The sequence below is a fragment of the Neurospora crassa genome, linkage group I (genome assembly GCF_000182925.2).
Source record: "Neurospora crassa OR74A linkage group I, whole genome shotgun sequence".
In the NCBI taxonomy this organism is placed as follows: domain Eukaryota; kingdom Fungi; phylum Ascomycota; class Sordariomycetes; order Sordariales; family Sordariaceae; genus Neurospora; species Neurospora crassa.
Window position 1 is genome coordinate 4853495 of NC_026501.1, and position 25936 is coordinate 4879430.

The 25936-nt window shown below is 51.7% G+C and overlaps 10 protein-coding genes across 12 annotated transcripts; 3 read left to right on the top strand and 7 right to left on the bottom strand.

Annotated features, from left to right (window-relative positions):
- Nucleotides 1-502: 502 nt before the first annotated feature.
- On the bottom strand, nucleotides 503-1609 carry NCU03189 (hypothetical protein; the record flags this gene model as incomplete). The annotated part of the gene is made up of 2 exons (XM_960196.3): nucleotides 503-741; nucleotides 850-1609. The coding sequence occupies 2 exons, from the start codon at nucleotides 1607-1609 to the stop codon at nucleotides 503-505; spliced, it is 999 nt and encodes a 332-aa protein (XP_965289.3).
- An 871-nt stretch (nucleotides 1610-2480) lies between these two features.
- Nucleotides 2481-4987, top strand: NCU03190 (Rec8; the record flags this gene model as incomplete). Its single annotated transcript, XM_960197.1, has 4 exons — nucleotides 2481-2499; nucleotides 2565-2601; nucleotides 2689-2970; nucleotides 3034-4987. The coding sequence occupies 4 exons, from the start codon at nucleotides 2481-2483 to the stop codon at nucleotides 4985-4987; spliced, it is 2292 nt and encodes a 763-aa protein (XP_965290.1).
- A 105-nt stretch (nucleotides 4988-5092) lies between these two features.
- On the bottom strand, nucleotides 5093-7298 carry NCU03191 (rab protein geranylgeranyltransferase component A; the record flags this gene model as incomplete). The annotated part of the gene is made up of 4 exons (XM_960198.2): nucleotides 5093-5362; nucleotides 5512-5858; nucleotides 6063-7126; nucleotides 7219-7298. The coding sequence occupies 3 exons, from the start codon at nucleotides 7296-7298 to the stop codon at nucleotides 5530-5532; spliced, it is 1473 nt and encodes a 490-aa protein (XP_965291.1). The 3' UTR covers nucleotides 5093-5362; nucleotides 5512-5529.
- A 735-nt stretch (nucleotides 7299-8033) lies between these two features.
- Nucleotides 8034-8891, bottom strand: NCU03192 (hypothetical protein). Its single transcript, XM_960199.2, has 2 exons — nucleotides 8613-8891; nucleotides 8034-8526 (listed from the first exon to the last, which is right to left on the bottom strand). The coding sequence occupies exons 1-2, from the start codon at nucleotides 8762-8764 to the stop codon at nucleotides 8505-8507; spliced, it is 174 nt and encodes a 57-aa protein (XP_965292.2). The 5' UTR covers nucleotides 8765-8891; the 3' UTR covers nucleotides 8034-8504.
- Nucleotides 8892-9598: 707 nt separating this feature from the next.
- On the bottom strand, nucleotides 9599-11164 carry NCU03193 (hypothetical protein). Its single transcript, XM_960200.3, has 4 exons — nucleotides 11019-11164; nucleotides 10820-10931; nucleotides 10552-10649; nucleotides 9599-10496 (listed from the first exon to the last, which is right to left on the bottom strand). The coding sequence occupies exons 1-4, from the start codon at nucleotides 11053-11055 to the stop codon at nucleotides 10396-10398; spliced, it is 348 nt and encodes a 115-aa protein (XP_965293.1). The 5' UTR covers nucleotides 11056-11164; the 3' UTR covers nucleotides 9599-10395.
- Nucleotides 11165-11354: 190 nt separating this feature from the next.
- On the bottom strand, nucleotides 11355-14067 carry NCU03194 (phosphoribosylaminoimidazole carboxylase). The gene is made up of 3 exons (XM_960201.2): nucleotides 12849-14067; nucleotides 11976-12781; nucleotides 11355-11918 (listed from the first exon to the last, which is right to left on the bottom strand). The coding sequence occupies exons 1-3, from the start codon at nucleotides 13732-13734 to the stop codon at nucleotides 11709-11711; spliced, it is 1902 nt and encodes a 633-aa protein (XP_965294.2). The 5' UTR covers nucleotides 13735-14067; the 3' UTR covers nucleotides 11355-11708.
- Nucleotides 14048-16249, top strand: NCU03195 (tRNA-dihydrouridine synthase 4). The gene is made up of 4 exons (XM_960202.3): nucleotides 14048-14434; nucleotides 14622-14700; nucleotides 14788-15215; nucleotides 15293-16249. The coding sequence occupies exons 1-4, from the start codon at nucleotides 14394-14396 to the stop codon at nucleotides 15927-15929; spliced, it is 1185 nt and encodes a 394-aa protein (XP_965295.2). The 5' UTR covers nucleotides 14048-14393; the 3' UTR covers nucleotides 15930-16249.
- NCU11252 (cyclin Pch1) lies at nucleotides 16193-18613 on the bottom strand. The gene is made up of 2 exons (XM_001728325.2): nucleotides 17903-18613; nucleotides 16193-17775 (listed from the first exon to the last, which is right to left on the bottom strand). The coding sequence occupies exons 1-2, from the start codon at nucleotides 18380-18382 to the stop codon at nucleotides 16612-16614; spliced, it is 1644 nt and encodes a 547-aa protein (XP_001728377.2). The 5' UTR covers nucleotides 18383-18613; the 3' UTR covers nucleotides 16193-16611.
- Nucleotides 18614-18913: 300 nt separating this feature from the next.
- Nucleotides 18914-20990, bottom strand: NCU11251. 2 transcript variants are annotated; one of them, XM_011395018.1, is made up of 3 exons: nucleotides 20789-20990; nucleotides 20667-20700; nucleotides 18914-20611 (listed from the first exon to the last, which is right to left on the bottom strand). In XM_011395018.1, exons 1-3 carry the CDS (start codon nucleotides 20831-20833, stop codon nucleotides 19110-19112), a joined length of 1581 nt encoding a protein of 526 aa, XP_011393320.1. In that variant the 5' UTR covers nucleotides 20834-20990; the 3' UTR covers nucleotides 18914-19109. The 2 variants fall into 2 exon arrangements, with proteins under 2 accessions (XP_011393320.1, XP_011393319.1); XM_011395017.1 differs by having other exon boundaries at nucleotides 20667-20724.
- Nucleotides 20991-21664: 674 nt separating this feature from the next.
- On the top strand, nucleotides 21665-24395 carry stk-11 (serine/threonine protein kinase-11). 2 transcript variants are annotated; one of them, XM_011394805.1, is made up of 2 exons: nucleotides 21665-21893; nucleotides 21945-24395. In XM_011394805.1, exon 2 carries the CDS (start codon nucleotides 22415-22417, stop codon nucleotides 24002-24004), a length of 1590 nt encoding a protein of 529 aa, XP_011393107.1. In that variant the 5' UTR covers nucleotides 21665-21893; nucleotides 21945-22414; the 3' UTR covers nucleotides 24005-24395. The 2 variants fall into 2 exon arrangements, with proteins under 2 accessions (XP_011393107.1, XP_011393108.1); XM_011394806.1 differs by having other exon boundaries at nucleotides 21665-24395.
- Nucleotides 24396-25936: the final 1541 nt, after the last annotated feature.

A 25936-nucleotide genomic window follows, 5' to 3' on the forward strand; every position in this document is an offset into this window, starting at 1 on the left:
CGAGGCTCGGGCGTCGATTTACATTTCACCTTGAGATAATGTAACTTCTTGAATGGGATTGTAGGAAGCTATCTGCTTAAAATTCCTCTGGGATCTCATATCTCAAAGACCTTTCGAGCACCAAAGGTATTGGCAAACCCTTGAGGCCAGCCGTGACGATAGCTATCCCCTAACTCCGTCCCAGGCTTTTACCACTGAGTTGCGCGAACAACGCCGCATTCCTCAAGACATCTACCACCCAATATCGTTATGAAACATCGCGTGTGACCTTTTTTTTCTTAATTTTCTTTTTCTTGTCTTTATTTTCCTTTCGCGCCGGGGGGGGGGGGGGGGGAAGGGGGTATAGTATTGTGCAGAGCTGTATACGGAAGCCGAAAGCACAAAACTGCTCTTCGAAAAGCTGAAAAGCTGACAAACGTCATCTTCTCCTGTAAATGTGAAAATAGCCACCCCAAATGCCAGATCCCCAGCTGCCAGTACCCCAATATTCTGAGCGAAACTCTCAAGCTCTCAAGGTACCCACCTCCCGATACAGTGCGACTCGGCCGTCTCTGGGCTTGATCTGGTAGCAAAGGGTGACCGGATCACCAGCGAGGTTCTTCTTGCAGTACTTGCAGTCGATTTCTCTGGTTGCCATGGACACTGGGCCCTCCCACTTATTGTCGCACATGGCCTTGATGCAGAGCCACTGGCCCTGGTGTTCCTCCTTTCCCAGCTGCTTGTGGACATATTCGGGGTTTCCTGGATGACTGGCCAAGCATTTCATGATATGTTGGATCATCGTCTCGTTGGTTGCAGGTGGTTGATTGCTATCCGGGACAACGTTCTGGATAATATGGCTGACCTTACGCGCAAGATCCTGATACTCGTTCTGTTCCTTGTTTGCGAAGACGGCATCATTGCTAGGTTGCTTGTTGTTTTTCTTGTCGGAGCCCAGCGGACAGGTCTTTGCAGTGTGGCCGTGCCAGTCGCAGAGTTGGCACGCGGCACTCTTATCTCCGGGAGCAGGATAGCCAATCGAAGCCGACGAGCGTAGGTCGTTCAATTTGAGTGACTTCAAAGGGATATGAAAGTTTTCCGGGCTAGGAGGCGGAGGTCTGGGAACCTCAGGAGTGGTATGAAATGAGCCCGAGCCCTTTGCGGGCGGAGGGATCGAAGAACCGTTCACACTTCTTGGCACAGTATCGATAGGCTCGTTGTCGAATTCTCGCTCGTAGTCTGGGGTGGAAACACGTGAAAACAAAGTCGCGGCGGTGGTGAACTGGTCGATCTTGGGAGTAGGAGGTCTGTAACTCGTATTGTCGAATTGATCATAGGGCTGGGGAGCACTTGCCGCAAGAGGAAAGCTGGTGTAATGCGTTGGAAATGTCGAATACAAGCCCTCGATGTAGCCAGAAGCGCTGTGCGCGGGAAACTGGTTCGCCATGGGAGGGACATATCTCACGGCTCCCAGTGGAGGCTGAGGTCCCGGTGGAAACTGAGTTGGGATATACTGCGCTTGCAGCTTTGACGCGGCAGAAGTCGACGCACAGCTAACGTACGGAACATATTCTTCGCGATCGTCGACCGGAGAGTCGCGGCGGCCTTGGCGGGGTTGATGGTCGCTCATTGTGAGGTTATCAAGAGGAGTTGAAATAGCTCTTTGTCGGCGACAATAGCCCCAGGGACGACGATGTCACGCAGGACTTGTCAGTGTTGAGCGGAGAACGGCTCGTTTGCCACAGTGACAGAGAGCCTTCTGGAGAAAAGTCTGGTATAGGAATTGTTGTCGAACAAAGTCCCGGCCCTCATCAGGCCAAGATGTTCTGGAAAGAAAAAGTTGTTGCGTGAGCGAGTGTCTCGTAGCTTTCGAGAAAACAACAAATGGGGGATGTGACAGATTGGCCAGCAACCAAGGGCGAAGTAATGGAATTGTTTGGTAGTGAATGGACGATGTCTGGTCCAAAGCTCAGGCCATGCTGGGTTGAGAGTATTTGACTTGAAGATGGAAGGACCGAGTAATTGGTTTTACGAGCCGCTCCTTCCTTTTCTGAATACAAGTTCCCCCCCGAGTATCGTGAACTGTGGGGGGAAACAGGAACTCGACCACTTCACTGATACCAATCCTGCTCTTCCATTCGAACAGCCCACCGTAATTTTCATTCCGTCAAAATGTTTTCGTCCATGCCACCCATTGTATTCTGGTCGAGTCGTTGTTTGCGTGTCTTTTCATCCCATCTCGGCCATGTCCACGTAGAACGCGTCAAGCTCTCATACCCGACCCCGAGCATCTTTTAACCCACTACCCCTCTTCACCCCCCTTCACTCTCCATTTTTTTCCTTACGAAGGTTCTCCTCCACACTCTTTTCTTCCTTCATATCTCTATTCAAACCTTATCATCAACCTTCACGCATCGTATCCTTCGAGGCCCTGGCCTCCCTCATCAAGTAACACTTGAGAATAACAACCTCTCAGTCTCACACAACCGTTCCTCGCTACCATGTTCTACAGTCACGAAAGTAAGTAGATTCACTTCTCATTCGATGACGAGACGAGGACGAAGCAGTACTGACTTCTTCACCAGTCTTGACTAACCAGCAGTATGGTGTTGCCACCGTGTGGTAAGTGAACCTGGACGAACCTCAGTAAACCTTTCTATGACTTCTAGGTGAGACAACTCAGCTAACGCAGCTCGATTCTCGCTCCAGGCTGGTTTCGACCTTTGGTCTCAGATCAAGCAACAGGAAGATCTCGCGTAAGGCAATCCAAGAAGTCAATGTCAGGAAAGCCTGCGAGACCATCCTCCAGCCGGGCGCACCCATTGCTTTGCGGCTGCAGGGAAGTCTACTATATGGCGTTTCTAGGGTCTTCTCCCAGCAATGCTCCTATGTGCTCACCGACGCCGAGAAGATCCATATGCACATGAGATGCTTCTACAATGTCCTGGGAGGCACCGAGAATGCCCTTGATCCGCAAGCCGGCAAAGCAAAGTATGTCTACCCCCTTCTTGCCCGTGACCAGATAATTGTGTCAGTCTAACCTCACATTCGCAGGCGCAACCAACTCATCCTCCCGGATGATCCAAACTTCGAGGTCAACATGGGGCTCCCAGCCTTCCGCTTGGACGAGGATGGAAATCTAGCTTCCCTATTCCAGAGTCAGGCCTCATGCAAGACTTCGTCCCAGTTCTCCCCACTGGATAAATTCAATCTCACACCAGACGGCAGCGGCTCCTTTCTTCTTGGCCTTGATCTTCCTCCATCTTCTCCTGCCGACCCGCTGTATTCTCAGCATTCTTCCTACTCCTTGGGGCCTCTTTCTCAACATAAGCCTGACGACGATATGATGGAGTTCGGCCAACCCGAGGCCAACGCCGAAATCTTTGGCGATTGGGGAATCGAGATCGACGCTGACGGTAACGTGATGGCAACTGTCGACGAGCCTGAGCTGCCTGTTCTTCCTCGCCCCGAGGAAGAGCGAACTCGTGTCACTGCCTTTGGCCAAGGTCATAATGAGTCGGAATTATCCTTTGACGACCAAGGTGACTTGCTCATGAGCGGAGGTACGGCCCCTCCGCCCGATGCCGATGAAGTTCCTGGCCTTGTCCCCGACCAAGTCGAGCAAGCTCAGGAAGACCAGTTAATGGAAGATGTCGAAGAAGCACAAGTCATTGCGGAGGAGCCTGTGGTTGAGGCAGTCGCCGCACCTGTCCAACGTCGTCAGCGCCGCCGTACTGTGCTGGTACCTGACCATGATACCAAAATCAGTCGCCACGAATTGAAGTCGTGGAGCACCAATTATCTTGCCAATGCCGAGCGGGCGAATAACGCTGCCGTACGCGGTGCAGCCATGAACCCAACTACTGCCAAGAAACACGCATACGAGCTCATATTTGGTCGTGGAGTTGGCCGTGTAGGCGCCCTTGAAAGCGGTCTTAACTCCGAAAACCATCGCAGCCATCCACTGGCAGCTCTGTTTTCCGGCGCCAATTTTGCTAGCGAGGCCTTGGGTATCGACATCGATGAGGAGGTTGAAGCCGAGGGAAGACGCAGCCGTCGACGCCCCGCCCTCGAAGCTCTCGAGTTAGAGGAAGAAGATGCCGAGAGACGTGTACGTCGTCGCCTTAGTGATGAGAACGGAGAAGAGCATCAAGCGCAAGCGCAGCCAAACACCGAGCCGCAGACTGAGGCAGGCCGTGGCGGCTTGCCTACTGGAGGAGTCGAAGAAGACGCCGAGATTGGAAGAAGAGATGGCTCAGCACTGCCCGACATTCCCTCCGACGCTCCCTGGAACCGACCCTCTTCCCTGGTCCCAGGCTCATCGGTGAAAGGCGACAATCACCACCCCGGATCCAGCCGCCAAGTGAGCGCCAGTCCCCTCCACAGCCGCGGCAGCCGCTTGGCCCACCTTCCCCCCATTGATCGCTTCAGCGACGCAGGATCCTACGCGCCCTTCTTGCACTCTGGCGGCGCCCCTGGTTTCTCATCCGACCCCATAATGCCACCTGGAGAGGATGAACCGCAGCTTCCGCATTTGCCTGGCGGTCCTCAGGGTGGCCGTGACCTCTTGCGCTGTACTCCTTCCGGCGAAGCTGAAATGACTGCTACCCAGGCTGCGGCCGAAACCTCCCAAGTAATGCGCGACGCTCTAGATCGCGACGGCCACAACTTCCTGGCTTACGTCAATATGGTAGCCAAAGCCAGAGGGGAGACGCGGTCCCTCGGCGGCGGCGGTGCTCCACCCTCTTCTTCCCATGCCCACGGAGACGGAAACGACAGACTTCTCAGACAGTGGGTTGCCTTTGACGAGCTGTTGGATGAACCTAGAGACAGAACCCGACAGGTGGCGACTCAGGCTTTCTACAACGTCTTGGTCCTCGCGACCAAAGACGCAATCAAGGTGGAGCAGGACATGGAGGGCTTCCAGCCGTTTGGCGAAATTCGCGTGGGCGTTGAGGTGTCGGAGGCTGAGATGCTGGCTCTGATGGAGGAGGATGGTGACGAGTGAAGTGGCTGATGCGGAGAGTTTTGCAAAGAATGCACACTTATCGGTGCAATCGGTGCGAGTCTTGCGGTTCTTTTCTTTATTATTATTTCTCGGTTCGGGTTGTCGGGTGGGTAAATGGGAAACGGGATGCTGTGCTCCCCTACACTGTGGGATCATGATTGAGTAAAGGGCCAGATGAGATACCATTTTGATTGGTTTGCTAAGCAATCATGCCTCTGACAAAAGCCATCTGGCGCATGCGGAAGATAGGATCACAGTTTCTGCGGAGGACATAGGGAGCTGATCTTCGGAGAAGTATAGGAAGGGGACAACGGACTTCAGGCAAACGGCAACTTTGCAACACGCTGGGGCTCACTTTGACAGAAGATTTGGCGACTGAGGAATTCACAACAAATCAGCTACCAGATAGCAGTGAGATGGATTGGCAATCGAATAATAGAAGTAAATTGAGATTAATCTTTTTCAAGTATGTTACGGAGTGTGCGGAGGGCGGTGCATAAGACAGTAAAGAGACCAGCCCTTACCATGGTCGTCACCAAGAATCATTCATAATCATCATCATCCACGGGTTCACGATCAGTGAAGACCATGTACTCTGCATCATCAACTGCGCCGCCAACGACCTTCTTCCACGCCTCACGGACATGATTCAGCGATGCATCGTCCATCAAGAGGGAAAGAGATGGGCCTGGCAGATCAAGAATCAACCCATCAAGTCGACTTTGCTTGACACCAGCAGCCTGTTCATAGTATAACTGATACAAGCACTGGGGGACTCGATCAGGGTCCACAGCGGAAAGCAAGGATTCAAGAGAGCGACTCAAGATCTCCTTGGAGTTAGGAGTCACCATTGTGGACAAGTATAAGACACCTGTTGGTTTCCAGTCAGCCATTTGCGCGTAACAAGTTATGAATGATGCGGAAGGGTTGAACGGATGAGAGTACGATCAGAATGTCAGAGGTATTTATCGTCAACGCCGAAGCTTGGACAATGTAGATAAGTATTCAAGATGTGGATCATCATAGTACTCGAAATGGGTAAATTGAAGGGAGCAAGGAAATAGATAAAACTTACTCTGACCATTGGGACATTCGCCAGTGCCGCTCGAGTGAGCGAAAACATAGACTGGGTCAGTGTTTGCTTCGCCAGGTGTTGTTAGTGAACCCGGAGGCAGAGCGACGACCGCAACGCAGGGAGTCGGCGCCCCGTCGACGGTAGACTCAAACAAGGTCTTGAGCGGAGAATCAACAACGGCCACTAGCCTGCTGATGCTCGGCTCGTCACCAACGCTTTCGTCTCCACGCACGAGCAACTTGGTTTTCACCTTGTCGCCGCTGGTCAACTCGAGCTCGATCTCGTCAGTAGCAGTCTCCATTGACTTGATACCAGCGCCAAGCATGTAGACAGCACCACCGACCGCACCGGCTCTACAGGCGACCTGGGCAATCTCGGAGATACCGCCCCATTTGGGATAGAGAGCAGCAAAGCCGGGGCCAAAGTGACCCATAGAGGTAAGATGGCGATGGACGATGAACAATCCATCCTCGGTAGTGATGCGGCCATCCAGCGAAAGCGTGAGGGTGATGATGTAGGTCTTGAGCTCGGTATCCATCTTGAAGTGCTCCTGTAAGAAGTCCACCAAGGGTTTATCGGCAAAAGGCTTCCAGGCATCTCTCTGCTCCGGACTGTCGTAGTCCAGCACAAACCGTAGAAACTTCATCAGTCCGCGCTTCGCCTTGGCCGATATAGCAGTAGTTGAAAAGACATCTTCGCGGGTGGAAGGAATGCGGACAAGGCTGGGTTGCTGTTCAGGGCCGACAGGTGCTTTGAAAATGTAGAACGATCCGACGGCGAGGAATTCCACCTGCCGGTACGCCCGGGAAGAAACCAATTGAGATAGCAGCTCCGAGCGGGCGTGGATCAACTGCGGTGCCAGTGCCAGCGAGTACGCTCTGGGGAAGGAGAGACCCACGACATCCGGCTTGGTGATAGACGCGGACCTGAAGAGGCCTTTGTCCTCGGTGGCCAGACGGTCAACCCAGGACTCAGCTTCTTGCAGGCTGAAAGCCGCTTCCGCCCCGCCATAGTAGTCGTTGGGGTCTATGTGCAAAATGTTCTTGCCCGATCGCGAGAGGGATCTTCAAGGCGGAGAACAGCTATGTCAGTCGGTCAGTTAGACAGGAGAACGATGAAAGTCGGATGAAGAAGAGCGAAAGAAAAGTTTGCTTACAGTGCAAGCAGAGACTGCTGCAGTCCGGTGCCGCAGATGACGACATCCCAAAGGGTATCGCCGATAGATCCCATCGCCATGACTAGGGACTCTGTGGTTCGCGGAACTGCCAGTCTGTTGGGAAGTAATAACTTGGGAAAAAGAACGAGGGTTGCAGCGGCAATTTTGAAATGAAGTTAAAGTTTGGTGCTTGCGGAGCCGGCAGTTCCTCGGACCGGTGTGGCTTTTTGAATCGGCCCCGCCCAAGCTTTCGTTTTTGTGGGTTTCTGTTGTTCGTCCCCCGCCTGACAAACGGGCAGACGCACGGGCCACTGGCGAAGCTTCGAAGTGGTCAAAACTCGACGTCCATCCACCCCAAATTTTCCTTTTTCTCTCATCAACCACTCAACGAAGAGACGCGGTTGCTGCTGCTGCTCTGCAGCCCAACAGTATCGCGGGAGTCTTGGGGGGCCTTTCATTAGGTTTCTCCGAAGTTGAGTGGCAGATTGATGCCACAAACAGCCCTTCTGTATCTCCTGCCTTAGAATCACCACATGTGAGGGCGGGTCGAACGATCGGCACATTTTTGCAACCATGCTATAAAAATTGCAAATGTCTTGACTGCTTTGCCAGCTCAACTCCGCGATGCCCAGAAGTTGTAGATGACTTTCCGACTCAGAAGCTCACACCTTTGCGGTTTTTATGCGCAGCGATGTTGTTAGCCGTCAAGTTATCTTGCATCATATCATGATGGCTTTGTGCGATCATCATCATTGATCACTATGTTGTACAGAGTCGTAACGGCTGAATTCGAAGCTGAACAGAGCGCTTTTGTTGTAGGATGTTCCAAGTGGGTATCCATTTACATCGCATTGCTCCTCGAGTACAAACAGGACAAGACAGGACAAGATGGTTTTGAATGGCACAGTCGCCCATCTCTCTCCGTAGAATTGGTGGTGTTTTATCCTCCTCCGGCCGCAACCAGGGTGCATCCAACATATGGGTATCTTCTTCGTACTCTCTGTCTCTCTGTCCATTGGCATGACCAAGCCGAGGTTCTCCGTCGAGATAATATTGACTCCTGATAGATCATGACTTCATGCCCATAGTCGGTGTTTGAAACCCCAGAGATCCTATGACTGCATCTAGACAAGGCCCATCATCCATCTATCTTGTCGCCGATCAACGTCCTCCACATCCGCCCCGAGAGGATCGCCCATTTTCCGCCTGTAGGCCGGCAGCCAGCCATCAAACTCCCCATCCGTGAAAGAAAACTCAAACTCGTAGTCGCAGCTCCTTCATTACACCTACTTCGTGTTACGAAGGGGTCTAAATATGATTACTGTTAGTGATCATGCATGTGGGAGGAATGACCGCCTCATGTGTCAAAGCGTGAGATAAGAGATAGAACATACCCGCAACCTAGAGGAGTTGTCACGCCAAAGAAGCAGTCACCTGCATTCTTGGGTACAACTTGCTCAGGCTTGATGGGTGTGATGACTACACCGGCGCTGACGAGGGAGGCGCAAAGCGAGAGAAGGGCGGCGGCGAGGGTGACGGGCTTCATGTTGACTTGTATGTTGGCTTGTGTCGTAGGAGGGTAGTTTTGTTTCTCGGGACGAGTCGAGTTGCGTTGTCTTGTTGAGATGAGGTAATAGTGGATGTTCTGATTGGTAAGGTATTTCGTTCGAACGATTGAAGTTCTTATCAAGCTTGAAGTTCAGACCAGCTGATGATATTATTAAACAACAATAGAACTGAGTAAAGTTGTTGTGGTTAACAACTACCCGTGGTAGGTATTAACAACCGTCCGCGGTGACCTAACTTTGAGGACGAACGAGCGCGAAAGGGGAACAGACAGGATGGGACGCTAAAAACGGAACAAAGGGCGACGAGAGAAAATAAGATCTGATATGAAGCAAAACATAAAATGACTTGTATGAACCAGGCTGTGTCGCTTGAGCCTCGAAAGCATCTCCTGACTGGAATTGGTAACGGAAGGCCGTGGGAGGATGTTACCTTGGCCACACGAGGCGTCGCATCTGAAACCCCGTGAGGGACGGGCGCTTAGCAGCCCCCTGACCACCTCGGCGTTTCACCATGACAGGGAACGCTATCCCTAAGACTTGGGAGAAAGGTAACTCATGCCGACGAACGAGATGGAGAGGGTAAAAGGAAAGGTGATGTTTGGTATCCGCTTGTATCTCTGTTAACGGGAAGACGACCTTATGGGCTCTCAACCTAACCTTACTCTGTTGTATCAGCTCACCATTGAGCAATCAATCGTAGGACAAACGAGTGGCCCATGCACCACAGTCATGCACACGTAGAGTACATATCAGTCCCTGTAAGTTTGTTAGCGTGGTTCCTGCCCCATATTTTCTCTGAAGGGGGGAATTGCAAGGCGGGACAGGTCTATTGACGACTTCTTATTGGCTGAAATTGTCTGATCTCAAGGTGTTCCAGCACACACACACACAAACCCGCTTTATACTGGCTTCAGATCGAAATCATTGGTTTTATCCCCTGCTTCCTTTCCTGTTCAAAGCCCCAGTTTGTACCAAGCTAACGAACTTACCAGGACTGAAGTGTAAGTGATAGAGTACAACTGACTTGTACTGATCAAATCTTCTAGAAAGGGGTCTAACCAGGACGTGATCCTTTAGGCCGTATCCTGAGCCAGCAGCAATAAAGCCGCCTGCATCCCTTCGCCTTTCTTCAACCCATTTAGCGTACCCAAGAACGAACTTAATGCATCGTTTAGCTCATTATCATCGAAAGATTGTAATAGCCTTGGCCCGTTCCTGTCGTACGACTCATCTCATCAAAGCTAGGAAGCGACGAATATCAGGCTGGAGCACTTAGCCGAGTACTCCTCTAATCCTCTGACCCCCGGGATCCAGTTTTTGTGAATATAATGGACACCCTTTACCTGAGCCTCATCCTCCCTTATCTTGTCGTTAATAATATCATTACCATCCTCGGAATTAATCGGGTATTACGTATGGTGCACAGAAAGTTTCGTATGTTCCGGATCTCTCAACGGCGTATGAGGCTCTCCAGTGGCATCGCTCGTGGAGGTAGTTCGCCCAAGTTTCAAGATTTTGGTGTTGGGAAGACTATCGTTCCAGAAGACGAGATTGTTCGTTTGTCTTCAGCGTTACGAAAGGACCCTCTGTTATCGGATAAGCTGACACGTTAGGCAGGGACGGGAGGAGCGGCGTCGGTGGCGCTGCCTTGTTGCATGCCCGGTGGCGGAGGCAGGAAGAGCGGGAGGTAGGTGACGGCAAGAGACATCACTGGGTATATGTTAGCGGACTCGCAAAGATGGGTTGCTTGTCCCGGTAAACGTACACGACATGCCCACGGAGAAGTATCCGGGTGTGCTGGTGCTCTTCTTGGTGTCTTCGCTCTCGCCGAGCCAGCTCTGGACGGCAAAGACGACAGCAGCCCTGAATTGTGATCCGCATCAGCAAACGGTCCACCAAGCCTTGCATTTGATTTTCAAATCCATATAGATCGCGGGTAGCTTTGTTCGAAGCTCCTTATGGCTGTGCTTGGAGTCGCATAGAGTGTTTTGCGCGCGCGCATCCAACAGGTCGCAAAATAAAGGTTCAATTACCATCCAATGTAGCGGTTGCGCATGAAGATAGCAGCCATGGGCAATGTGGACGAGAGAGTCGACTGGAATTCGGGGGCGTCGGTCTTCGCGGCCGGTTCCTGATAGGGGATAACTATGCCATTGACTTGGGTCAGCTTGACGCTTCGCGACTTTGACACCGGACAAGATGCACTTGCGGAAACTGGAATGAGGAACTTACTCAGGTCTGCCCTACGCATATCCTTCTTGGAAGACATTTTGAATGAGTATATACAATGGAAATTGAAGCCAGTCTCGGAACTTCTTGCGTGAGATTGATGGTCGTCCGGACGGTGACGTTCGAAGCTGGGGCAGGTTGGAGACACCTCTCCCGGGGAAGCTCTGGACTTCCGTTTGCGGGACTCTGCCACGGCCGTCGCGTGCACGGTCCATCTACGGACCCCACAGATGGTCTTGGCAGCGAATGGACTTGCGATGATTGCTGTTGTGGATGTTTCTGAAGACCCAGGGAATTGACTTACCTGGATTGATTCACTTACACAGTACACCCAACGCATTCCGTACATCAAACTCTTTATTTGCGACATTGCAAGAGCCAAGCACTCCTCAAACTGTATGTAACTGACTGGTTAACGAGTGAGAAGGTTGCACAGGTACTTGTCATGGTGAGATTCCAACAGTCATAAACGTAGCGTGCTCTTGACATTTTCTTCTCTTCAACTTTCCGGGTATAACCATTCCTTTTTTCCTTTTACTTGTGTTACGCCGTAACCCCTAGAGCTCGCTCAGCCCGGTCCTTGTTTTATTCGTGCATACCAAGTGTGTCCCCGCGCAAGTTGAATCGTCATAATAGCTACATCGAAAACTGCGCATCACACTCCCTTTCTCCTTGGGCCACTGTCCGTGTTCTTTACTTTGTTTTCTTCATGCCCTCAAGATACGCAACATCGCCTCCGGTCCGCAACTTGCCCCCCTTCTCAATGACGGCCTCCTCCATTTGAAGCTGATATCTACTCATATGCTCCTGGTACTGAGGGATGAAGGAGCCCAAGATCCTGATGGCAAGAAGGGCGGCGTTGGTAGAGTTGTTGATGCCGACAGTAGCAGTGGGAACGCCCCTCTGTTGACAGTTAGTGGTTGGACGGTAACATCGCTGGTATGGTGGGGCTAAACTTACAGGCATCTGCACGATGCTCAAAAGACTGTCAAGTCCGTCGAGGTGTGTTGCCTTGACAGGGACACCAATGACAGGGAGCGGAGTCTCCGAGGAGATCATGCCAGGAAGATGAGCGGCTCCACCAGCAGCAGCAATAATGACCTTGATGCCCTTCTTCGCTGCCTCGCCGGCAACCTTCATCATGTACTTGGGAGTACGATGGGCAGAGGTGATGTCGAGCGCATACGGGACCTTGAATTCCTTCAGGATATCAAGACCGGCCTTGAGGACGGGCAAGTCGGAGTCAGAGCCCATCGTGACCAGTACCAAGGGCTGATCCGAGTTATTTCCCTCCACAGGGTTAGCTCCTCCGGGGTTCGTTTTGTTACTAGCCTTGGCCTCCTCCTGGGGACGAAGTTGCTCAGCAGAAGCAGCAAGACGCTCCTCTCTGATTTGATCGACCATGCTGATGAAAGGCTCAGCAGCCTTCTCAAGATCCTCAATTGAGGAGAATCCTGTCAGAGTGATATGGCCGATCTTGCGAGTAGGCTTGGACTCCTTGTTGTACAGATGGAGGTAGACATCAAAATCATCTCCGTACGTCGTCCTGGCAAGACGAGCGAGCTTGTGATGGGAGTTGGGGGCGGCGCCACCCAAGATGTTAAGCATGATAGAAGATGAGACTCTGGGGGTGAGCTCGTCAGGGACAGGCAAATCAAGGACGGAATAGAGCTGCGCCTTGTATTGGGACATGTAAGGAACGGCCTCAATGGTGTAGTGGCCTGAGTTGTGGGGGCGAGGCGCGACCTCGTTGATCATCAACGATCCTGAACGATATGTTAGCATGCTAGAGGTAGGTGTTCAATCAAATTGTGACCAACCGCTGCTACTTACCGTCCTCGAGGAGGAACATCTCAACGGCAAAGACGCCCCTTCCCCACAAGGTACTAATCACATCACAGGCCAGCTTCCTAGCCTGCTCACAGACATTGTCGTCCACTCCCCTGGGCGGCATGAAGACTTTCGTGCAGATGCTGTCTTCATGGATGGTCTCAACGGCGGGGTAGGCGACGCATTTTCTCAGATTGCCTTCATCATCCTCAGTACGAATGACCATGACTGCAAGCTCCTTCACGAAAGGAGCCCACTTTTCCGCGTAGAGAGGAAGCTTGCCCAACGCCTCGATAGCAGGGGCAAAGTCCTCTGCACTGTTGACCTTGAAGTTTCCTCTTCCATCATAGCTTCCCTTCCTGGCCTTGAGCATGAAGGGAAAGCCAAACTTGTCAGCAGCTTCCTGGAGGGACTTGAGAGCCGACTCGCCCGACTCGATAGCCATCTGATCAGCAATAGGAATTTTGGTCTTGCTGGTCCGGAAGTGTTCCTTCTGAAGATACTTGTCCTGAATGAGACGGATAGTTCTCCAGGAAGGATGGATAGGCGGCTTGTGAATAGCAACGGAGCCATCGGCGAGCTTGATCTCGACGCCATTCTTTTCGATATCCTCGAGAACCTCGGTTTCGACATGCTCGATTTCAACAGAAAGATAGTCGGAACGAGCAGCGAGCTCACGAATCTTGACCGGGTCCTTGAAAGAACCAGTGACATGGCGGTTGGTGTTATGGGCCTGCTTAGCAGGGGAGTTCTTCTCGTCGAGAATGGCGATGTCGATGCCGAGGGGGTTTGCGGCCTCACAGAGCATACGACCCAATTGGCCGCCACCGAGAAGGCCAATGACCGGGTTGCTGCTTCCCATCTTGTCGGATTTTTGTCTGAGGCTCATCGGAATGAATTTGGCGTGAGCAGATGACTCTTGCTCAACCTAAGGAAAAAGCTGAAGAATGAGCCGCAAGTTAACAAGCTGAAGAAACCTGGAAGGAAGCGATGATCGGCCGCTGGGGGCTGCGCAAGAGTCATATAAGACAGGGGGTCTTGCGCCTTGCTAAAACCGTGAAACCGGGGCAACTGAAGCTGCTAGTGGGGTCTGATCAGTGGGGGATGAAGCACCGATAGCGGGAAACTGTTAGGGTACGGGTTACTGTCATGAACTTCCATCCGTTCCGACGTGTGGCTCTTCAATATTTCCTCCCGGTGATCAGGTCTTCAAGTTTGATAGCCCAAAGAATATTTCTACCGTTGGGTGCCTCGAAAGATGTCACATCCAGCGATCTTGGATCGCCAAGTTACCTAGATTTCGGGATTCGCAAATCGTGGCCTTGTGAACGTCAATCAAGTCAACTGCCGTGGCGGCTTTCAAAACCTCAACCCCCCACTAAGAAAGAAAAGAAAAAAAAACCAAAAAAAAGCGGGTGCTGATCGCCCAAACACCTTCACTTGCAACTGAACTGCACCTCTTCACAGACCCTCCAGCGCATCCACGGAAGTCGCCCACTCTCACTCTATCCTTCCACTTGATATCAAGAGCTTGGGACTGTCATCAATATGGAGGCCACTCCGGAAAGATCTAACCAGGATATTGTTCAGTAAGGCCTACCGACCCTTCTCTATTATTCCTGCAACAAGTGCTACGACCTAAAATTCCTCTTCCCTGTGCTCTAGCTGAGGAGACTATACATATCAGCCTGGCCGATTACTGCCTGTGCTTTGTACATAGACCATACCATACAGGGACGAAATGCATTTAACTGACTTGTTTCCGTCTTGAGAAAGTCCGCTCAAGCTCTTTGATATTGCAAAGAGTGAAAAAAGACTTCTTTACACTTTGGCGCCCATGGTGAGGTATGGCAAGGCAAGTGGCCTCCTCCTCCTCTACCAACACTCTTTTCCCGAGTTTCCCATCACGAATATCACAATTATAATCTAACAAGCTGAACAGCTTGCCTTCCGTCAAACCGTACATGACTATGGTACAGATCTTTGCTGGACGCCCATGATTCTTGCCAAAGAGTTCAACAGGAACCGATTTGCCAGAGATAGTGATCTCACTATCTCCACAAACGGACCTCAACCTCCAACAGTGGTACAATTTGGTGCCAACGATCCCCAGGAGTTAGCCCGAGCGTCTACCCTCGTAGCTCCTTACGCCGGCGGCGTGGATCTAAACTGCGGATGCCCTCAGTCATGGGCGTGCGCCGAGACGCTTGGTGCCGCGCTGATGGAAAAGCGAGAACTGGTGCGGGACATGGTCATTGAGACTCGAGAGTATCTGAGACGAGATGGATGGGGTGTTGGGAAGGAGAGGGATGTCGATAACCCCAAGGGAAGGAGCGTCAGCGTCAAGATCCGTGTTCACAAAGACTTGAGGTAAGTGACACACGGTGCATATTTATGATCACGGGGATAGGTAGTAGGAATCAACTAACTAGACCCCCATGCAACAGAAAAACGATGGACTTCATCACCACCGTCCTGGGCCCCTCGCAGGACCGCCACATCGACTGGCTTACTATTCACCCTCGCACTCGCCAAACCCCGTCCAGCACACCCATCAACGTCGAAGCGCTTGAGATCCTCACCAGCACCTTCGGCGACAAAGTCCCCATTCTCCTCTCAGGCGACGTCTTCACCCTCAACTCTCTCCCCTTCACCTCCCCTTTGCTAGATCCAGCCAACACACCCACCCTCACCAGCAAGTCCATCACCACCGATAATGTTGAGAAAAAGAAAACACCACAATCCCCTCTGCTTAACCTCCCCAAACTCTCCGGGCTAATGTCCGCCCGCGCCATCCTCGCCAACCCGGCCCTCTACGCCGGCTACGACGCATGCCCGTGGGAGGCCGTGGAGACGTTCATGAGCCACCTGGCACGGGCGCCGCTGCCCTTCAAGCTTGTGCAGCACCACCTCAGCGAGATGTGTGCGCCGGGCATGGGACCGAACAAGAATGCCCTGCTGAGCAAGCCGGAGCGTAACGCCATGCTGAGTTGCACGAATATGGTTGACTTGGTGGATTTCTTGGATGAGAAGGCGAGGGAGAAGGGGTATGGAGATGAGTTTGGGTTGAGGAGGGTGGTGTGAGTTGTGTCAACGAGTCAGGTTGGGCTTTGAAGGAGTTCAGTTGTTTATGTATGGAAGATGGCAATCCCTGAATAGAACAAGGCATTGATGGGGATTGAGCCATGGTTAATGTGTGAAGTCCTGTTGATCCATAGCTTCATGCTTACCGATGGGCTCAAACGAGGCCCCCAGCTGCTTATGGGGTAGCCTGATATGGAGGTGATAAAACCTACCTCTCTTATCTTTGCCGGCATTAAACTTGTTAGCGCGGTGATTTGCAAGTGGCAAGAACTCTAATTTGTGTACAAAGATCGGCGAGTTTGACCACTTCTGAATCCTTGAATACTGAATGTAAAGTGGTGGTACCACACTGATAAGTTTAAAGCCGGCAGAGGTGTACTGTGTATATAATTTACAGGATATTATACAACTTAACACCGTCCTCATCTGTCGCCATACTGCTTGATCAAACGACCCCCGTTACACCCACGAGCCAGGGGAAGTTTGACCAAAGAATACCCAATGCATTTTCCATGCTCGCCAACCAATTCATTCCATGTAATTTCAAGAGCGCCTCCTGTAGTCCCCCACCGCTGACGCCTGAAACCGCCGACTACCCTATAAGCCAAAGTAATAAACCCGAATTTGGAGCAGCAACTGCAAGATCTGGCGGAGGCGGGCAGAAGATTCCCAATCTGCAACGCTAATTCCCGTTGATTTCTCCTTCATCCTCATCGCTCGTAACCGTCCGCGCCCGCTTATTCTCCGGTTCACCTTCCACCGCCGGATCGGACACGGAGCCCTTACGCTTCGCCCCGGGGGGTGACTGTAGTCTGCTGTCGTTCGGCCTTCGTTCATGTATTGCCAGATTGTTGGCGGCTTCTTTTAGTAAAGCGTCGGAATCTCCTCTGTGCGAAATGGACGACATCGGCGCCTGCTCCGTCCTTGCATCAAGACCCGAAGTAGCGCTGTCCGGTTCGCTCTTGATAACGGAAGCTGACTTTGCCTCTGAAGAGCCCTTCGTCGCTGGACCGTTCTGGGCCTCCGAAGCCGATATCCCGCCTTCCTGCTTGATATGCTGTGGCTGCGACCTCTCCTCATACTCCTCTAGTGTGCCATTGGTGTTGCCGTTATCACGATGGCGGCCACTGGAGCTCCTAGGGCTCTGTGTACTGCGGTCTGTCTCCATCGGAGTACCATCGCCCTCCTGCTGACTAGATGCCGTTCCAAGTCTACGCCTAGTACTCTCGAGGTTGAACGTGGGAGACGGAGACATCCTGTTATCCTGTTTCCTCAATGGGTTCTCCTTATAGAACTCGGTAATGACATCCATAGCCATGCACACCTTGCCCTCGTCCCCCTTAAGGTATTTCCACCAGGCCTCCCCGTCGACATCGTCTACTTTCTCCTTGAGGATGGAAGCGGCGAAAAAGATGGCACTGATGGCGATGTCGCGCGCATTGAGTAGCAAGGGCAGGACTGTGAGGCACAAGTCGTTGCAATAAGTCCAAGCGGCGTTACGGAAGGCCTTGTTGCGAACCAGATGCTGCTTCTGCTTGGAGAGATCTTGCTGCGGTTGACTGCTTTCTTGTTGCTGCAGAGGAATGTCCTGCTCTAGCATGTTAAGAAACTCGTATAGTGGGTGGTATGGAATCCCGACCATGAGATCAAATGTCAACTGCTCCAGCATCACCTCCTCGTAGTTAAGAATACTGTCGCGCCACCGCCAATATTCCTTACTTTGTTCGTCGATGATCAGCTTCGTATTTTTCTGGGCGACTTTTGCGACCGCAATGATCAGATCTTTTGTTTTACGGCAATTTTCTTCTGTCTTATTCGCGAGGAAGAGCGCTGTAGCAGCGATATTCTGCATATATGAAATGGGTTAGTTGATGTTGCGCATCCTCAGAACTGAATGGCCACATCCTGGTTGCTGAACACGACTTCCAACACGGGCGCCATAACAATTGGTTAGAGGACATGAAAAGACATACGTAGTGATGAATGCCACCCTTCTCTTCCACCATGCTTCTTCGCATGTAAAAGCGGTGGAAGAACACGCCGGCAACCCACAATGTGATTTGCGGGAGGTCAAGCATGATGCCAGCCTGAAAAATAAAGTTGACGCCTTTGGCCCTTCGTAGGCGCTCTTCCGACACAGAGAGTCCATCTATGATGCTGGGTGTGCTCGCTACTTCGTCGGGTGTAAAGTACCACTGATCGGGACGCGCGACCGGTAGTTTTTGGGGGCTCGACGGTGGGCGTACTGTTGCCGGTGACGCTACGCTCTTAGTCGAGTGTGGCCGGGGAGGTGACGTCCGGGTCGAGTGTGAAGGTGGCGATGGCACGGCAGGGGGCACATCGCGTCTTCTCACCGGCGATTTTGACAAACGATTGTCAACCGGCGGCGGAGGTTTTGCGGGGAGCCCGAGCGATGGTGGCTGGTAGCCCTCCCGCGGAGGACGATATGACATGATGCAATGTGGTGGTTGATGTTCTGGCTGGTTCCCAAATAAGCGAATCCTCCCCGTGTCGCCCTTCAGACAGCTTTGAGCGGGTTGATGCGCATGGGGACTTGAGCTGCCCGGATGCTGTGAGTTGAGGGTATTGTGAATGACGTCTCTCGCGATAAATACCGGCTGGGGATAAAACCACTTGAAAATGCAGAAATGCGAGAAACGAAGAAGTCAAAGGTTCGAAAACGGACCAACGCTACAAGTTCCCGGTGATGGCGTCTGCTGCCATTGTTTTATCGCCCTTTATCAGAAAGCCAAGCTTCGCACGATGGACCGTGCGTCACCATTTCCCAGGGTGCCAGGGTGACTTTACCAACGCCAACCAACGCGAGCGGCAGGTGTCCCGCCCAACCCTGCCCGCGTCACTGCAGAAAAGAAGGGAGAAGGAATCTCAACAGGCCCACTTTCGCGGTCAGGTGACACCCCTTATCCTTACCGGGTCAGTGAAACGCAACCACAAGGCAACTCAGACGCATGTACCAAAGGCAGCTTGTTATGGGCACCCAGTTGTGGTTGTTGATCTACAAATTGAGACGGCTTCTATGCAATCTATCTGCCGATACTGTCTCTCGTGGAGCGGTAAGCCAAGCCCTGGCCTGTCGCTTGCTGAACGCCCTCCTTGGTGTGTTGCTCCTATGCGAGAGGCAACGACAAGATTCTTGTCGCGCACATGATTGATGTCTGCTCAGGAATCATACAAGCTCCTGGAGTCGTTTCTTCCCCAAAGTTTGACCGTCCGGTCATGGCCACCGCTTACAATCCATTTTCCATCCCGGCTAACGTCAACACTCGCAACAGGCCCTGTGTGGCCGCTGAGAGACTGAACCAAGGCCCAGTCGTCAGCGGAAAATATGTTCACCTTGTGGTCAAAGCCTGCCGACACCATAAAGGTGCCGGATTTTTTGGGAATTTGCATTCCCTTTTCATCTTCGCCAGGAGGCACTCCTTCCAACGGGTCATCCAACCCCTTGAACCACCGCACGTCGGCCACTGCACTTGTATGGGCACCAATGCCTCCAATTCTTTCCACTTTTCTAACGTCCCAGCATTTGATCCAACCATCAGCAGACGCCGTGAGCACCCTGTAACCGTCCGAGCCCCAGTCCAAACCATAAATAGGCTTGATATGGCCGTCCTGATGCCCATCTAGAATCATGGCAGTCCGTCCTGTCCGCAGATCCCAGATTCTTCCGATACTGTCCAAACCCGCGCTAGCGAGTAGCGATCCGTCACTGTTATAACTGACAGCGTATACACCGCGAGAGTGACCTTCCTGGAGAAGGAGCTCGGTGCCGGTTTCAACATCCCACATCCTCCATGACGTGTCTTCTGAGGCAGAAGCCAGATACTTGCCCGATGGATGGAACTCTACACGACATACTCGTTGCGAGTGTCCTGAGAGAGTTCTCAAAGGCGTGTCTTGGTTCAAAGACCAGAGATGAATCTGGCCTTCCGCTCCTCCGGAAGCGAGATTGACTGTGTCGGGAGAAACATTGCGCTCCGGCAGTGTAGCTCCAGGCATCCAGCATAGGCCGCTGACTTTGTTGGTGTGGCCCCTCAAAGTCTTCCTTGGCTCAAGGGTTGGGATTTCGATGAGTTTGACCTGTCCGCCCCAATTGCCAGTTGCGACCATGTTTCCATCAGGCGAGATCCTTGTCATGCTGATGTGCCGCTCTCCTGCCGTTTGACTGCCTTGCAATTCAAACCCTTGAAGCTTCTCCTTGATCTCTTTTCGGTGTTTGACATGTGTCCGCAGTGGGATGGTGGACTCCTTCTTCTGGAACTCGATGCGCTTCTTAGCTCTCGGGATTGAGTAGTGAGCGATGTCGATGCGGGCCTGGAGCAGTTCCGGGCTTCCAGTAGTGTAAAATTCCTCCTCTTGGTCGCCGGCTTCATCTTCCTCGTTTTCGGCGTCCCGCATCTCCACATCGGCACTTTCCTGACCTCCCTTTTCGGCTTGTTGTGTCATGAGTTCTCGTAATCTGTCGCGTCTGTCTGCCGGACCCTCGCCGAAGAGGGTGACAGGCTCGCCCATCTCTCGCAATTTGGCTCGTACCCGGCCATCGTCGGTAGGAACAGCAATCGAAGCCGCTAATCGTTTTCGTTCAAACTGCGATAGAAGAACGGAGGCCTTCTCTGGGGCAATACCAGCCCCAGCACCGGGGATGTCGTAGTCGCGATCGAGGGCTAACACGCAAATCAGTCATGGGTTGGAAGCCATACAAGAGTTTTGGGGACTTACGGACGGAGTCTAGATCCATGCCTCCGCGATCCTGCTTCAGGGGGGGTCAGTCCGGGCTCTGTTTGCAATGTTGAGCAGGTGCCTTCAATGATGCGAGGGGCGCATATAGAGCATGGTCTTACCTCAGGCTCGGCCTCCTCCACGTAGGCTCTACGCGCCGGATGCATAGTGCTAAACTTTCGGTGTTTGTTCGTTTGCTAAATCTTCTGGACACTTGAACGCGAGTAAAGCCAGGTGATTCGAGTCCGGCTTGTGGTTGCTAAAGGACCGTTTGATGTGAGGGCTCGATGTTTTGCTTGCTGTCGTGAAATAGCAGGTGATGCAATCACAGGGAAGTTTACAATGCTGGCGCCGTTGCTGTTGCGGGAGCTCCACTAAAATTTCCGGCGCATCTTCGACCCTAACCCTCAACAAGCTGTCCCACCTGAATGCGCTCATCTCGGTCCTAGCACCACGGGCACCTCGTCTTAAGGTGAACCAACGAATCGCCATGAAGCTTTCACCGATCATTCAAAGAGGTACTTGAAATTTCAAAGTTTCATGTGATATGTGATAGATTCCTTGTTGGTGTCAACATTCGTTAATACCCACTTCGCACACGGTAGGTTTGGTCCGAGGTGACATGGAAGCGCGATCACAAACGGTGCGGCCAGTTCCCCCTTCCCAGCCCGTCGATCAATGCGGTTTAATGACCGCCAATCGAGCCCCGGCTGTTCGGATTCCCCAGACTTGTCAAAACTGAAGATCGGGGTCGGCATCCAGCGGCCTTGGTACACTACACTACCTATACACACATGACACCTGCCGTGTGGTATTGGAGGTTCATTTCTGGACATGGAGAGCAACATGGGGCTTTTTTCAGGTTGAAAGCTAGTGTGGAAAAAGCCTGGAAAATGGCCGATGGTGCATTCCCTTTAATGCGGGTGAGACGTATGTCTGATGTCTCTCACCCGATTTTCACGTGCTCTCGCCAATTCCTCCTGGGACATGGAACGCCCGCCAATTCCTCCTTTTCCTTTAAGTTCACCAGACCAATCCAGCTGGTCTTTCCGCCCTTTCAGTTGCTCGCCTGCCCGGCCTGCCCGGCCTGCCCAGACCGTGACGCATGATGTGAACGCTTTTCTCTTTATCGTGGTTGGCTCAATGGCGGGATATTTGGGTGAGGCGGACGCGGCCCCCTGCCCGGCTAGTGCATTCCAGTCCCTAGGGGTACTAAATTGTGCATAGGTAATACCCAAGGTCACAAACCCGGTCCAGGCCCATCCTAATTCACTGCAGGTGCAGAGTCCGGGCTCCATTTTATTTTAACTTCTGCTGCCCACGGAACTCCATTTCATTGTTGCCATTGTCGACCTCTCTCTTCGCACGCTCCCCCAGTCACAACTCTCTTCTTTTTTCTCTTTTCTGTTTTTTTTCTCTTTCTCTCTCTCCTTCTTGACAGTAAAAACCACATCTCATCGAGCCTTTCCACCCTCAATGCATATCGAGAAGACCGTCGACGACAATTCCACTTCCTTCTTCAAGTACCAGATGCGTGCGATTCCAAGCCATCAAGGACCCAGTTTGACCACCGAACACCGCGCAGACGCTCAGCGACGCAGAGGCGAGCCTTGAATACGAAGGCCGACAGAGGCTTTGAGGGATCGTATCTGTCAAGCTATAACGAGAGCTATCTGGTCCACCGATTATAGTCCATTATACCGACACGACACCATCCTACTGCTAGCCCATCAACGACTACGACCAAGATGTTCAGATCTCCAGCAACTCCCGCACTCAAGACAGTTCGTGGCTTCCACAGCACCCCGGCTGCATCCGGCGATGAGGATTCCGACTGCTGTCTCTCGCCCGACCCTCGCAAGGGATTGGCAACCAAGAGCAGCAGAAGTACGCTCATGGTGGACGATGTTGTCAGTGCCAATTGCAGCCCGTCTTTGAGGCCCGTTGTCTCGCCTGCCATGAGCGGAATCAGCATGCTACGGATGCACCAGGATATTCAGGCCCTCAGCCTCGACACTGCTGCCTCTTCACGTGCTAGTTCCATGACGTCGAAGCTTGGTCGCCGTGTTCTTTCTGGCGGCCCGGCCCGCCAAACCGGCTACAAGCGCAGCAACAGCAGCGGCACCAGTTCTGGGGATGAGACAGCATCCGTGGCCACCGAGAGCTACGAAATCAACTTGGAGCACGATTTTGCCGTCGATGGGAACCTCAGCACTACAATTGGTTCTACCGAAGCCGTGGAAATTGGCTCTGACGGTGGCGTTGCCCGCTCGCAGAAGATGACCGCGGATGACTTTGAGCCCCTACGATGTCTGGGCAAGGGAACGTATGGTACCGTTCTACTGGTAAAGCAACGTACCACTGGCCGTCTCTTTGCGCAGAAGCAGTTCAAGAAAGCATCTCTCGTGGTGCACAAGAAGCTGGTTGAGCAGACCAAGACGGAACGCCAGATTCTGGAAAGCGTCAATCGCCACCCTTTTGTGGTTAAGCTCTTCTACGCCTTTCAGGATCAGGAAAAGTTGTATCTCATTCTTGAATACGGCCAAGGCGGTGAGCTCTTCACCCACCTGAACACCGAAAAGATGTTTTCGGAGTCGACGGCAGCCTTTTACATGGCGGAGATGGTTCTTGCCCTGTCCCATCTTCATACCACCCTGGGCGTCGTCTATCGAGACCTCAAGCCCGAGAACTGCCTCCTCGACTCCGAAGGCCACCTTCTTTTGACCGACTTTGGCCTTTCCAAGGTGGCGATTGAATCTGAGGAGTGCAATTCGATGCTTGGTACCGTGGAATACATGGCTCCCGAGGTTATCCAGGGCAAGAAATACGGCCGCTCGGTTGATTGGTGGTCTCTCGGTGCCCTTGGCTTCGACCTGATGACGGGCAATCCTCCGTTCCGTGGAGGGAACAATGCCAAGATCCAGGAGAATATTGTCAAGCAGAAGCTCATCATGCCCTACTTCCTGACTGCGGAGGCCAAGGACCTGCTGACGCGGTTGCTGCGCAAGGATCCAGCCAAGCGCTTAGGCTCAAACATGCCCAAGGATTTAGACACCATCAAGAAGCACCGGTTCTTCCGCAAGATCGACTGGAAGAAGCTTGCGGCTCGTGAACTCGAGCCTCCTATCCAGCCCATGATTACGGATCCAGAGCTTGCGGAGAACTTTGCGCCCGAGTTCACAGAGCTGAGCCTCAGTCCAGTTGTCAGTCGCTTGGAGGAGCGATATGCGGCCGCCGCTGCCAAGGATGATCTCTTTGGAGGATTCAGCTTTGTTGCATCGAACAGCCTCTTGGACGGTGATGGCTTTGGAATGCGTGTCGGGACCAATATGCTCTAAACCTGGCGGTGAGAGTGAGCCAAGAGGAGGACACTGAAGATCATTTTCATTCTGTTAGTTTGACTGGGTTTGGGGGAGTTAAGGACAATACAGGAAAAGTGCTATTCAGCTGGTGCGCCATGATTTATGGCAAAGGCACCAGCGCAGCGTGGATAATGATAAGGGTAACGGATCACAGCAATACAGTAGGTACTCTAAAATCAGTCGGTTCTCAGCTCGTTTCTTTCATTTCTTGCTTCTTTCGTGTTCGGCGGTTGGATATTCCATTCAGTTATGGACGAAGACAAATTAGATAGCTCAGGCAATTGACTCGCGCACTTTATGCTATTAAACAAAAGAATGATCGGCAAAGACAGGAACATATTCCAATGGCAAATGTTTTTGAAAACCAAAACTATCATATCAATGGACACGCGTCCTCTCAATATGCCTGTCACTCATCCATCGTCAAACCTCCTTCACGATTCACCAAATGCAACAGATCAACCACGCATGTTACTCAGCCACCACCAACACCATCATCTGCACTCATGCACATCAGTACCACAGCTCTTGACCGATACCTAGCTTCTTGTCCAACCGACACACCTCGAGACGCCTCGACAAGCCTTGAAGCCTCAGGGACAAATCGGCCACGAGCCCGAAACCGAAAAGGCCGCGCGGCTTATCGGGTTTTCTAATGCTTGGTTATCTTAGCAGCTCCTGTCTGCTCTCGGGACTTCCCCTTCGAAAGTCCGATCCGGTCTCTAATGCCAACCATTGAAAGTGTAAAGAACGTATTGTATGTGGGGGGCATATGTGAAAGATGTCAAGGATTTCTACCTCACTACACGTAGTTGACAATTGGACATGAATGAATGATCGACAGGAATGTCACCGTTACTACACTAGTGTAGCAATACTTACCTAACCTTGAATCTTCTGCATATGTATGTAGAGTATTTTGTTGAATCAACCGTCATTCCGATGTCTGTCTTCCTGTCCTGGAACCTAAGAAGGTGGTACTTTACACCACGCTAGAGTTGTTTATATGTAGTTGTTATGCATTTCAGCCCTGTAGAGCTACCTCTAGTGTACCCTGCCGAGCCTGCATAGCCGAGCTGACGGGCATTGGTGTTCATAGTGGGACTTGGGTGAAGTTACCTCTAAGGTTGCAGTTCCCACACTCAATCGCCTGTGCAGTCTTGGCAAGAGGTGTGTGTGCGTGCACACACACATACACCGCACTTCTGTATTGTACAACTTCATTAAAATTCATTATTTCACAACAATTTCTATATTAATTTGAAGCTATTTCAACGTACAAAGTAATTATAATACTAGTAATCAATCAAATCCATTGCAACAATACCTCCCAAAACAATCCTTAATTTAAAGCCCGCCAGCGTAAAGCGATCCCGTACTCGAAGCGGCGCGCTAGTAGTTTACTTCAACAAAGATTAAAATTAGGAAGATTCCAATTTAATAATTCTATAATACGCTTTATCCCGCCTTAAAAAGAAGAGCTGTAAAGCCGAGTAATCTATTAAAATTATCCCTAAGATTATTCTACTTAAGAAGAAGGCTACTCCTATTAAAACTATTATTAAGAAGACCGCTATTAAGAAGGGGAAAGCTACCGCGCTAGAACTAAAGCTAATCCTAATCCTAGTCCTAGAACCGCCGTTGTCCCCCTCTAAGCCTACGATACCTATTGAGATTTCTAGTAGTAAAGAGGATTCTAATAACGACGACGAAGTCGAATAATAATTCCCCGTCCACTTTACCTCCAAGAAACGGGCTTTTAATACTTTATTTTATTTATTAGGTAACGATAATAGCAAAGTAGCCTCCCCGACTAAGCTAATTACCTTAGCGCTACCGGTCTAACCCTACGCTACCCGTAAGCTAATTATTATAGTATTACCGCTACTACGTTTTAAATACCTTAAT

What these genes read in the sequence shown, in the direction of transcription:
- NCU03192 (XM_960199.2), bottom strand. Translation starts at nt 8,764, where the DNA reads ATGAAGCCCGTCACCCTCGCCGCCGCCCTTCTCTCGCTTTGCGCCTCC. An exon ending in ACAACTCCTCTAGGTTGCGG is followed by an intron (nt 8,527 to 8,612) that starts GTATGTTCTATC and finishes AATCATATTTAG; the next exon opens with ACCCCTTCGTAACACGAAGT.
- NCU03193 (XM_960200.3), bottom strand. Translation starts at nt 11,055, where the DNA reads ATGTCTTCCAAGAAGGATATGCGTAGGGCAGACCTGA. An exon ending in CGCAACCGCTACATTGGATG is followed by an intron (nt 10,650 to 10,819) that starts GTAATTGAACCT and finishes ATCACAATTCAG; the next exon opens with GGCTGCTGTCGTCTTTGCCG. An exon ending in CTTCTCCGTGGGCATGTCGT is followed by an intron (nt 10,497 to 10,551) that starts GTACGTTTACCG and finishes ACATATACCCAG; the next exon opens with TGATGTCTCTTGCCGTCACC.
- NCU03194 (XM_960201.2), bottom strand. Translation starts at nt 13,734, where the DNA reads ATGAGCCTCAGACAAAAATCCGACAAGATGGGAAGCAGCAACCCGGTC. An exon ending in GATGTTCCTCCTCGAGGACG is followed by an intron (nt 12,782 to 12,848) that starts GTAAGTAGCAGC and finishes CATATCGTTCAG; the next exon opens with GATCGTTGATGATCAACGAG. An exon ending in TGAGCATCGTGCAGATGCCT is followed by an intron (nt 11,919 to 11,975) that starts GTAAGTTTAGCC and finishes AACTGTCAACAG; the next exon opens with AGGGGCGTTCCCACTGCTAC.
- NCU03195 (XM_960202.3), top strand. Translation starts at nt 14,394, where the DNA reads ATGGAGGCCACTCCGGAAAGATCTAACCAGGATATTGTTCA. An exon ending in TCTAACCAGGATATTGTTCA is followed by an intron (nt 14,435 to 14,621) that starts GTAAGGCCTACC and finishes GTCTTGAGAAAG; the next exon opens with TCCGCTCAAGCTCTTTGATA. An exon ending in CCATGGTGAGGTATGGCAAG is followed by an intron (nt 14,701 to 14,787) that starts GCAAGTGGCCTC and finishes CAAGCTGAACAG; the next exon opens with CTTGCCTTCCGTCAAACCGT.
- NCU11252 (XM_001728325.2), bottom strand. Translation starts at nt 18,382, where the DNA reads ATGTCATATCGTCCTCCGCGGGAGGGCTACCAGCCACCATCGCTCGGG. An exon ending in AGGGTGGCATTCATCACTAC is followed by an intron (nt 17,776 to 17,902) that starts GTATGTCTTTTC and finishes TCATATATGCAG; the next exon opens with AATATCGCTGCTACAGCGCT.
- NCU11251 (XM_011395018.1), bottom strand. Translation starts at nt 20,833, where the DNA reads ATGCATCCGGCGCGTAGAGCCTACGTGGAGGAGGCCGAGCCTGAG. An exon ending in TGGAGGAGGCCGAGCCTGAG is followed by an intron (nt 20,701 to 20,788) that starts GTAAGACCATGC and finishes CCCCCCCTGAAG; the next exon opens with CAGGATCGCGGAGGCATGGA. An exon ending in CATGGATCTAGACTCCGTCC is followed by an intron (nt 20,612 to 20,666) that starts GTAAGTCCCCAA and finishes TTTGCGTGTTAG; the next exon opens with CCCTCGATCGCGACTACGAC.
- stk-11 (XM_011394806.1), top strand. Translation starts at nt 22,415, where the DNA reads ATGTTCAGATCTCCAGCAACTCCCGCACTCAAGACAGTTCGTGGCTTC.